Source organism: Protopterus annectens, chromosome 8.part1 (assembly GCF_019279795.1).
Source record: "Protopterus annectens isolate FY-2018-M chromosome 8.part1, PAN1.0, whole genome shotgun sequence".
NCBI classification, from domain to species: Eukaryota; Metazoa; Chordata; order Ceratodontiformes; family Protopteridae; genus Protopterus; species Protopterus annectens.
In genome coordinates, this window is record NC_056742.1 from 529,394,959 (window position 1) to 529,407,153 (window position 12,195).

A 12,195-nucleotide genomic window follows, 5' to 3' on the forward strand; every position below is an offset into this window, starting at 1 on the left:
CATTTTATAATTGCAACGCTTCCCAAACACTAACCTGGCACAGTCTAACCTTCTCTTAATAGTGCGTTTGTTAAATCTAGCACAAGAGCGGCATCCAACAACGTCGTGCTCAGGCCCTAAACAAGGTATACACAAGGTATGGTAATCCCTATGAGGTATCGGTTTCCCACAAGAAATACAGTTATTCACTTTTTCTGACATCCGGTTAAATACTGAGGCAAGAAAAACCAAAATGTTCCCAACGGGTACTTAGCCAACTTTGATTCGGTCTGAAACTCCGACTTCAGAAAATTTCAGAACGCCAACCTGCACTCGCAAAACTGCTTCTGCATCGGACCATGCGGCAAAAAAGACTGAGGATATGGCGTCGGTCATGCGCATTAGTACCCTGACGTACTGACGTCAGTCTAATGCGCCCTGACCGACGTCAGCCTTATACTTTGGTATTCGGGCCGACTGGACAGCGGACTACCCCAATAGTTAGGACTGCAGCAATGTGGAACGAAGAACATCCACAACTCAGCAGCTGTGCCAGTGGGGAGTCTTATTGGGGAACTGGAGAAAGACTGAGAAACCAGACTATAGTCTCAGTGTGCTAAGGGAAATGGCACTTTATGCAGGGAGCTGCATCTGGAAATACTATATGTGTACTTGGGTCATCCGCTCAGTGGACATCCCCCCACTGTTGCCAGGGGTGAGAATTGAAGCTCCTTGACTACTGGTTCAGTGGTGGGTTATCACATGTGGTTGGCAGTGGTGGGATATCCACATCCCAGAGGCTGCCATGGCTGGCATTTTGTTTTACAGTCAACGCCTTCACCCTCCTGATTTTATAGAGGAACAGAAATGAGGGGATCATTTACTGTGGTTCTCTCTCTCTCATCAGTTAACACTGCTGCAACTACTTGCTTTTCACGGTCAGCATCAGTCCACTTTTTTAAATTACTGTGCTTCCTTCGATTTTCATTAATGGGCAGCTCTGTTGGCAGCATTTTAAGGACTGTCTGAATGACGGGCACTGACCGGCACAGGTCATCACTGGTCCCTCAAAGGCAAAAAATACAGCCTCCATGGGACCAGATTATATCCCAGGCTGTATCCTAAGTCAGGCAGGAACTTGCAGCACCATTAGATGCCCTATTCAACCAAAGCCCGAGTACCAGTTTTGTCCCAGCTGAGTGGAGGACAGCCACTGCCATCCCTTTACACAAAGGTGGAACATCCACCGATATGGGAAATTATAGATCCATCAGCCTAACTACTGGCCATGGAATGGATTATCATGGACCTCATTAACAAGGACAATGGCAACCTCCAAACTTTCGATCCCACACAGTTCAGCTTCATCAATAGGAGGTAATGTCTGTCTCAAAGAAGTCTACCAAATTTAACGGTCACCAAAGCCATGGATGAGGGAAGACTGTGCACACTGCCTACCTTGACCTGGCCAATTGACACTACTCCCCACTTGGCCATAATAAAACTCTCTCAACTAGGCATCGATCCATATGTTACCAGATGGGTAACAAACTGGCTCACAGATAGAACCCACCTAGTCAAAATAGGGGAAGCCACCTAAAGCAGTAGACCTGTAATGATCGGCATACCCTAGGGTTTGGTCTTGGGGCATCTTATCTGGGATATACTTTCCTGAGGTGCAGGCCAAAGCTAGTGGGCTATGGCTGACTAAGTTCGCAGATGACTGCAAGCTGGGCTCAGTTATCAATTCCCCTAGTGATGTGGACATACTCCAAGAGGGTCTCACCCAAACAAATAACTGGAGCTAGAAACATGGCCTCAAGCTGTATACCAAAAAATGCATTGAGGTGAGTGAGGTCTCCACAAATTATCACATTAATAACAATGTTCTAAGAACACAAATCAGTTGTGGGGGATTTGGGCATCCAGGTTGATAGCAACCTGGACTTTTGACCACCATGTTGCTTCCGATGCACGGAAAGCTTTCTACATGGCCCACCTCATAAGTAAGGGTATCTCATCCAGGGACAAGGAGGTCATAACATCCCTGTATTCTTCCCTTATAAGGTCCAGTATAGAGTACAATGCCCAGTTCGGCATTTACCTCACAAACAATATATATGCTGCAGCTGGAGAGACCACAGAGGTCCCTTACCAGGAGAATTTTGGACCTCAAAAATCATAGATAGGCATAACGACCGACCCATCCCTTTACTCAGTTTGATAGACTCCTCAGAGGTGACCTCTGTCTGGCATACAAGGCGATCTTGGACCTCGCTTTGATGAGACTACTGCATATCTGCAAGTCAAGCTCCACTCGAGTAGCCCGCATGCGCGGCCTCAACCTGGTGTTATGACATCAATAGGACTTGCTGGCAGAACAGATTTGCATCCCAGAGACTCCACCATCTGTGGAATAGACTCCCTCTCCACATCAAGCAGAGTATCTCTTTCAAGTGCAACCTGGAGAACTGGATGGGAAACAGAAAATGTATGCCTGGGATTCCACCAGTGTCCCTGCTGGACAGGGTCATCATGTGCTGACTTGTCGAAACATAGGCTAAAATCTTGGCTAGGCTTATAAGGGCCTCAGGGTCAAGAGCCTAGCAACTTCCCATGATCCTTATGAAAATGTAGCTCAGTTAATTGTTCTTTTCAAAGTAACATCTGTAGTTCAGTGTTCAAGTGTCAGAAATCTGACCCCTGCGATTTATAGGCGTTACTTGGGATGAGATGTTTTGTGTTGTATTCACAGATTTAAATACTGCGTCTAGAATTAAAGTCTTTGATGTTAATCTTTTCTTAACAACTTCAGAAAAAACATGTACTTTTACAGAAATTAGTGTAGAAAAAAATGCAAAATTAAATCGTGACAGTAAGAAGAGTCAGGTGAGCATATTTGTTTTCTTTCTTTTTGGCATAGTTTTATTACAGGGAAAGACATTTGCATCTGAAAAACCAAGCTTGAAAGCCATGTCTTTGTTCAGACTCCAGGCTGCACTATTTATCTGAAGTGTGATGCTGGCAATCTGTGACTGATAAGGCACATTAAATGTCACCGTGTTCTTAAAGGCTCTGTTGGGATAAGGGACCTAACTTGTCATGTAACATATGCAGGAAAGAAAGGCAAACTATTATTAAATGAAGTTTTTCTCCATGTGAAGCGTTTAGTGTTGGATTACAGGGAAGGAAAACACTTTTTGGAAAGAAAAAATTGACTTCTAGGTGGAGGTCTCCTCGAATGCACAAGTGCAACATACACATGTGTATATACATATGTGGGACCCAACAGTACAGAAGTGAATGCTTAACTATACGGGACATTTTAGCAAACCAAAAGGTGAAGGAAGACTCAATGTAAAAAGCAAGCAAACAATGAAACAAAATGCAGAAAACTGATTTACACATGAAAACTGCACCACCAGTACCACCAGTAGAAAACTTTTTTTTTTTTTTTGGCAAGACCCCACTAAGACTAATGTTTGCAACTCTAGAGGCCTGCCTTTCACAAGGCTACAAAGAGGAAAGTAATAATTCGGAGTCAAAACTGATGCCCACCATCAGTACCTTACTTAACCCATACAAAGAGGTATTTTGAAAGAAGGCAAAAAAGGGTTAGAGTTTAGGAATGAGGACTGTGAAACAGTAATTGTGCTGCAGATCGGTAGCAGTAGGCTGCAGCACTGCTAGATGTGGATTACAGCCGACATGGTGGTACCACATTGCAAGTCTGCAGCTTAGCTGTGGGGTGGGGGTGGGGGAAATCACCATAAAATGGTCTTGTGAATTGACCAGAGAGGTGACCTGGATGTTCTTTTATTAGAAGCCTTGCTCAACGTTGGAGTGGGATGTGTTTTGTTTCAGATGGAAGCAGGATAAAGAAGTAGAATCTATTTAAAATTTTGGACGTCCTCAGGTTTTTTTTTTGCTAAGGGGTATTACAGATTAAGAACAGACCCTATTCTAACTGGAGTACTAACAGTTTTGCCAACAGTAGTGATCACAAGTCTTGATACAAGGATATAGCAGGATAATTATCCAAGTATATGAAAGAAATCACATTCGATACTTCGGTAAACAAAAGTTAAGAAAGGCAAACTAAGAAGCATATTTTTACGACATTTGAATGTCCCAATGATAATCAATCAGTTTGGTCTTTCGGGTGTTTGAGTAGAGTCATTTTGGATTTAACTGTGGAAGTAGATATGTCTGCATTTTCTATACCCTTTTGTCCCAAGTCAGAAAGGAGACTTCAGACATTAAAGAATTGAGCAAGATAAAGAAATATTCTGAATCCAAGTTAGTACCACGTCTAAAAAGAACACGACCAAGTTTGAAAATACAAAGGGAGCCATACAGGGGAGAGATGCCCACCAAATAAAAGAATTACATGGACTGCAACAGCTTTCTGTGAGAAATTGTGCACTCACCAAACCTCACAGAAATAAAAACATTTACAGGAAATAGAAAGCAATTTGTAAAACAGTAGAAAAAAAAAAAAGCAAAATAGTTGCAGCTGGTCTAAAAGCCAGTATGGGCCAACTGAGCCTTATTCTGAGACAAGACTTCATTTCAAACTCAAGTAATGGTTACACACACACAGGAGCAGGAAATAAGCAATGCAAAACACTTCCTAAAGTAAAGCTTTCCTCATCAGTAAACTCCAGCGTGTAAAGCTAGTTGTTGTGTCTTTTGGCTTTTCCTGGTTAGGGGTCACCACAGCAGAACTCTGGTCCGCTAATGATTGGTAGTTGATTTTTATGTGCAGAGTTGCCAGCCCTGATGCACAACCTTCAATGAAGGTACACCCATTCATGCATGTCTCCACGCAGAAGATGCTCTAGCTGAGAATCAAACCGGACAGCGTCTTACTGTGAGGCGACAACGCTACCGCACCACCACCGCAAAGACTGAAAAATAGCCTCAACACAACATTCTGTCCTGCCTTCTCCCAGTCAGAATGTGCCCATCACATACCAAAGGAATGTTAGCTCGGACAGTTAAGAGGGCAATCGCACAGGCTACACACAACTGAAAACAGTCTGCCACAAAAGTAACACCCCCTTTTTCAACTTTGTCAGCAGGAGAGTGAAGCTCCTTTCCCAGTTAAAGGGATTTGCTAGCCAATTCCTTGTAGGCTGCAGGACATGGACAGTTATCAGAATGAATTAGTTCTTTTATGCTGTACAGTTTTAGGTATACATAGTGTCTTCTCAAAGCTTAGTCACTTGGTAGCATCGCTAAATGAATTAGTATCAAAGACAAATATTCTTATCTCTACAGATTTCACTTGAACAGGTTTGAAAAACAGGCTGGAAGCAACAAGTTATTTCTGTATGGTACAGAAAGATCCTTCTGCTGGTGTTCTACACAAGTATCAATTTTTTTTTCATTTCAACAGATACACTAGAAAATTAGGAAAAAGCTAAACAACCCATGAAATGTCCACCTTAAGGTTCTCCATCACTTTAGATGATGTCATCATAACAGAAATTTTAAATTATATTCATTAGATGGCTACAATTTCACTACTGCTCTCTCCAATTCTGGTTTCTACATCACTTCATAAAGGTTCAGACACATACTTTCATTTGACAGGCCTTTTAAGACATGCTGCCATACTGGCTGGATCACAGAAGTGTGATGACAGAGGCGAAACAGTGGCAGTGAAAACAAAGCTACATTAAAAATAAATACAAATATTAAGAATTTTACTGATTTTAACTTATAACTGCAGCTACTCAAGTTAAGCCATGCATGAGATGTCTCATCACCAGTTACAATAATCAGTTTCGAATATATCTAGATCTCAGGTTTCTACGGTCAGTACGTGCCAACAAACTTACTTTGCTATATTGATCCCCTTAAAAAATCGTGCAATGTCTTGATCGGAGGACTGCCATGGCAAACCTCTGGCACGTATTACTGTTTCACTGTCCACAGCTTCCGATTTACTACTGTAAGATAAACATGGGTAGTGAGTAGCAGCAAGGCAATGTATTTATTATATGATAACACAAGTGTAAAGGATTACAATCTATACAGTACAGCTGGAATACATTTTAGGAGTCCATGCAAACTCTACAATGCACACAACTCTTAGCATGCAGAACGCACTACTGTTCGCAAGTGGCGATTCCAAATTATACCCATGGTGGGGGTACTTATTGTACACTGCACTTACTTATTCCTTTAAAATACACACTCCCAAGTACTTGAAATGTACTAGTTTTGCACACTTATTTAAAAAGATACTACAAGACAAGACAAATTGCCTGCTTAGAGGCGATCTCTGCTTGACTTACAAAGCCATGTCTGACCCAGCTTTGTTAGAAATGCTACATCTAAAAAATCCCAATCCCTCCACACCACACACTCCAGAGACCAACCTCATTACCACAATCAACAGAAGGACAGGTTCATGACACAGAGACCGCCCAGGCTATGGAATAGACTTCCCATACATGTCAAGCAGTGCATCTCACTGGCCCTCTTCAAGAGAGATCTTGAGTGGATGGGAAATAGAAAATTGACCCCAGGGATCATTCCAGTGGCTCTACTCGAGGCACTAGGAACCAAGGTTGGGTGGCATGATGCCAGGGTAATCCTATGGGCTAGGCATGTAAAGGCTCCAGGGCCATTAGCCTAGTACACACCCATGAACCCAAGACAAAACTACAACAGATCTCGGCTTCCTTATAATTTTATTTAAATTTGTACTTGTGCACTTTCATTACAAACCAAGTAGGAACTTACCATGGGCCAGTTTCATACTTGTGGTTTACAGATTCTAAGGTGGCAAATTCATGTTCTGCAAACAAGAAAAAAAAATATCAGTGGACAATATACTTTCATTCTTTTGGAACAAATTCATTTACTTTATTTCTGCGTGAACTATTGGATTTTGCTTGAATTGACACTAATGCAAGGAAAGCAGAGAGGGACAAAACATTTCATCTTCTCTTGCAACGGCACTCAGCGAACACAGATGCTGTCCTGACAATCTTGGACAAAAAAATTAGACACCAAAGATTACATATGGGTGAGGCACGGACTGGAGAACAAGAAAATCTAAACTCTCTTGCTTATTTCGGAGTTATTTATAGCACTTTTATTTTACTCAGTGTGTGTGAGGTTTTAAGTAGAATTTTCTACAATTAAGCATTTGGTTGGGTTTGTTCTGATTTTTGTTTCCCAGCCTCCCTCCCTCTTGGTATCCTGTTTTTACACTTGGTAGCTTTGCAGTTGCCCGCCCCTACTGTAAATTTGATCTGGGACACTCCTCCCAGTCTAGTGTCATTACCTCATTCTACCTAATCCAGGGAGAACATTTGAGAAGGCCGACTCAGTTAGTTTCTGCTCCTCCTTTCCCTTTCCACTTAAAATAATTTTCTAAGCTTGTTTCCTGCCTTTCCTACAAGTCGTCTTGCTGTATCCAGGACCGTTTGTAAGCTTCCAAGCCCCCAAGCCTTTCTCTGTTGGAGGGAAGCCTTCTAGCTCAATTTTGTTTCTTTGAACTAGCCAGTTTTCTAGTTTCAAAACTCAAATCCGTTTCTTTGAGCTCAGCACTTATTCAGAACTCATTGTAAGCACTAAATAAGCTACAAATTACTACAGCACTCAACTTTCTTCACTCATCTAGAGAAAAACAATTTTTAATACTTAATAAATAAGCACCTATCCAGGCATGTCTAAGGGTCAGCTCCCAGTGTTTTCTCCTGTCTACCTGATGAGTCTGGGTATCTTGGGGCAATGCAGCAATTACCTCGTATACACACAGACAACCCTCTCCTCCTACCACCCAACACTACAACCTGTGAGAGATGCACTTATATAACCAAACTGGAAGCAAAGCTCTCTTCACCCAAGACTGGACTAGACAGTCAGGAGAAGTTAAACACTTGCATCACACTACACTCATCACATAGTCCCTCAAAACCTACACCACCAAAACACATGCAGAAACACAAAACACACACCTACATTTGCGGAGGCTCAACTACCCAAGTAACAGGGACCTCCAAAGCAGAAACGCAAGCAACCTCCACCCCCCAACACAACCCAAATGACACGTAGCCCACAAACTCAGTGTGCCCTCAACCACAGCCCATACGGCATAACAACGTACCAAACACTCTAGTCATAGGTGACTCTATAGTCAGGCACACTGATGTTCCAATCACCAGGCTAAACAAGGAGAAAGGTACGGTCAGCTGCCTGTCAGGTGCCAGGATCTGCCACAACGCAGGCACTACGGTCACTCCACAGCAAGTACAAATATGATTCTGTCATTGTCCATGTTGGTGTGACTTTAGTCATACCTCCCTGGACTACATGGAGAGACATGGAGGAGCTTTCTGATCGTGTAGCCCAGGCAGGTATGACCCTAGCCCTGAGTAGTATCCTGCCATCACCCAGAAGGATACCACAGGACAAGGTCAAAATGATTGACTTCAACAATTGGCCAAGCTTCTGGTGTCATTCTAAGGGGATCCAGTGTTATGTCTGCCTGGGATGACATGATCGACAAACCACAATGCTTTGCCAGAGATGACCTGCACCTGTCACCCTTGGGATTCCGGATACTGGCATAAGGCTCTTGCCACCTCTATAGTGCCTTTTTTAGGCAAGATTGAATTGACAAATTCACCACCGTAACAGGTAAAAGCAAGCAAAATCTGAGGGTAATGCTACTTAATGCTAGAAATCTAAACTTCAAAATGCACTCACTCGAAGCACTCCTTAAAATGGAGAACATTGACATCTGTGCAGTGACAGAGACCTGGTTCAAGGCTCCAGAGAGCACACCTGCATTATCAGACTATAATTCATACCACACCTTTTGGCCACCTAACCTGGACCAAAGCACTAAAGGCGGTGGCATGTCCATATTCAAGAAGGATATCAACACCTCCAGGATAGTTGCTCAGCATAATACATCTGAGATTACCCAAGTGCAACTAACTCTGGGCAAGACCGCAATGCAAATTGTAGCTTGCTACAGATCCCCCACCATGCCCCAGGATTCCCACTCCTCATTTCTTGATACACTGGAAAATATTAGGGTACAACCTAACACCCTAATAATGGGCGATTTCAACTACCCCACCATTAACTGGGAAAACTACTCCTGTACCAACTCTTGTGCTCAACGTTTTCTGGAATTCATAAATTACAATGCCTTGGATCAACTTATCCACACCCCCACCAGGGGCAACAATATCCTAGACCTGGTCATTACCAACATGGGCAACCGGTGTTCCACACAAGAGGTCAATTCCTCATTGGTCAAATCCGACCACCCCACCCCCCCATTAGGGAAACCACCGTAAAAAAATTTCTCCGAAGCCAACTTAACGCTTCTTAAGACAGAAGTTGCAAACTTCACGACACCCATGCTGACAGACAATAGAGAGATAAGACTGCTGAATCCTATACAATTGCACTTTATAAGCACTTACACAACTGCATGGATTGTGCAATCCCTAACAGAACCAAGATGCTATCCTCCAAAAAAGGAAGCCAATCTGGTGGTCCCCTGCTATAAACAAACTCAAAAGAAACTTTTTTTTTTTTTTTTTTTTTAACACAACAGAGTAAAATCCCATGATTGGAGGAACTCAGTGGTCAGCCTCAGTAAGAAGCTGCAATCCCTCATAAAATCCTCCAAAGCTAATTACGAAAACAAAAAGCCACCGATTCTAAAGACAACCACAAAGCATTCTATAGCAATGTCAAGAATCTCAAATGGCAATACTCAGATCTACTCAGCTACAGCACACTGACACTAAATATACAGAACCAACTGATATTGCCAACATCCTGGCAGATAGGTTCAGTGCAAACTTTACCCCTCTCTCATCCTCTAAAGGGCCCATCTGTATACCGGAAGAATTCAAAGTACCTGTAATCACAGCTGCACCGGTAAAAAAAAAAAAAAAAAAAAAAAAAAAAACACACACACCTCTCCAAAGCCAAGAGCACAGCATCCATGGGACCCGACAACATCCCAGGCTGCATTCTACATGAACTACAGAATGAACTGGCACCCCACCCAAGTACCATGTTCAATCATAGCCTCACCTCAGGCTTTCTGCCCACTGAATGGCACACAGCAATGGTTATCCCACTCCAAAAAGGAGGAGCCACCACAGACCCTGGGAACTACCACCCCATTAGCCTGACGAACCTGGTCTGCAAGGCTATGGAGCGTATCATCATTGAACTTGTAAACAATGACATTGGTAATCTCCAAACTCTGGAGTCTACCCAGTTCGGGTTTGTGAAAGGCAGATCATGTCTCCTAAACCTGATAGACTTCTTTGAAGCAGTCACTAAAGCCGTAGATGAGGGTAAGGTAATACACAGCCCATCTCGCCAAGGCTTTTGACACCATCCCCCACTCTGGAATTATAGACAAAACTCACTAAACTAGGTATAAATCCCTATGTCCCAAGATGGGTTGCCAACTGGCTAACTGACAGAACCCACACTGTAAAAGTAGCAGACACTAAATCCAACTTCAGACCAGTGACAAGTGGAGTACCACAGGGTTCAGTCCTAGGTCCTCTCCTGTTTGTATCTACTTCTTTGAAGTACAGGCTAACACAGAAATTCACAGATGACTGCAAACTAGGAGCCATAATCAAAACTCCCAGCGATGCGGACATCCTACAAAAGGGCCTCACTGAGACAGATGCCTGGTGTCAAAGCCATGGCCTCAGGCTCAATGCCAAAAAGTGCATTGTCATCCCTTTTGGTAAAAACTCTGTACCCATGAACTACCACATAGGCGGTAGTCTACTTAACACCGAAAGTGTGATAAGAGACCTTGGGACACAAGTGGCCAGTAGTCTCACCTTTGATAATCACATCACCACAGTAGTCAGGAAATCCTACATGGCACACATCACAAAAGGTTTCTCATCCAGGAGAGAAAAAAAAAAAGAGAGAGGTCATTGTTCCCCTCTACTCATCACTCAGACCCTTTATAGAGTAAAACGCCCCTTTTGGTATGTATCTCACAAGACATCTACAATAACTGGAAAGGCCACAGAAATACCCCACAAAGAGGATTACCGGCCTCAAACAGATGCCCTACACAGACAGTTTCAAAGAACTCCAGCTTGACTGTCACATATCACCTACTCGGAGGCGATCTCTGCCTAACATACAAAGCTATGTCAAACCCAGAGCTGTTGGACATGCTCCACAAAGAAATCCCAATCCCTCGGAGCTACACACTCTAGGGACCTAAACCTCGTCACCACAATAAACAGAACATGCTGGAGGGACAGATTCCTGTCCCAGTGACTTCTTATACTCTGGAACAAACTACCTATCTATATCAAACAAAGCTCCTCATCAGCACTAAAGAAAAATCTTGATGATTGGATGGGAAATAGGAAATTCACCCCGGGATCACTTCTGTGGCTCTGCTTGACAGGGGCACAGGAAAATAATTTTCTTGGGTGGCAAAAGCCAGGGTACCATTTGGCTAGGCTTATATAGGCCCTAGGGCCAATAGCCTAGTACCTACCTATGAAACTATTTTCTGTAATCAGCCTCTGCACTGTTCATAAAGTTTATGTACAAAACAAACGGCGCAGTAAAATGCAACAGTCCACTCCCCACTACTAATCTGAAGCAAGCATAAAAAATGCAAATCCAAAAACATTCAAAATATTTTCTTCTAGGCCTGACTACAATATTGGATTTCTCCAACTTTTATACATACATGATACAGATGGACACGCCCACGAGGAATTGCTACATCAAAGGGATTTCTTCTCTGATATGACTAAGCAGACATCCAGATCTCAACATCCTAAATCCATGCTCCTCAGGGGGAAAGAATTCTCACTTCATTTATACAATCTGATGTTTCTTCCTTCTAGGATGAGTGCCCAACATATTCCCTGTCTGCTGTACAGAAAACCTGAAAAACAAAATGGATCTGCCGATCACATCCATTAACACACTGTGCCCTTTCTTTCACCATAGCTAAGCTTCTGCAGAAGTCCATCTGTGAGAGATACCAGAGTCTGTAAAGGTATTTGCAACCAGAATGATTTGCCCATTTACAAAATGATGGTCTTGTTTCACATCATAAAGAAGAAACTTCTCTCAACATCCCTGATATAGAAACCTTTTTTGGTTGATCAATTAAATGGCCATGTAGGACCCACATTTTGGAAGCATGGCCTTTTACAAGTC

General features: G+C 42.8%; 1 protein-coding gene across 1 annotated transcript in view; it reads right to left on the reverse strand.

The window, feature by feature from the left end:
* Nucleotides 1–12,195, reverse strand: part of ESRP2 (epithelial splicing regulatory protein 2) — a 318,023-nt gene that overhangs the window by 161,948 nt on the left and 143,880 nt on the right. Inside the window, exons 6-7 of the mRNA XM_044082050.1 lie at nt 6,736–6,790; nt 5,826–5,936 (exon numbers count right to left, since the gene is read on the reverse strand). Coding sequence (XP_043937985.1) covers nt 5,826–5,936; nt 6,736–6,790 — 166 coding nt within the window. The remainder of the gene's footprint in view (nt 1–5,825; nt 5,937–6,735; nt 6,791–12,195) is intronic.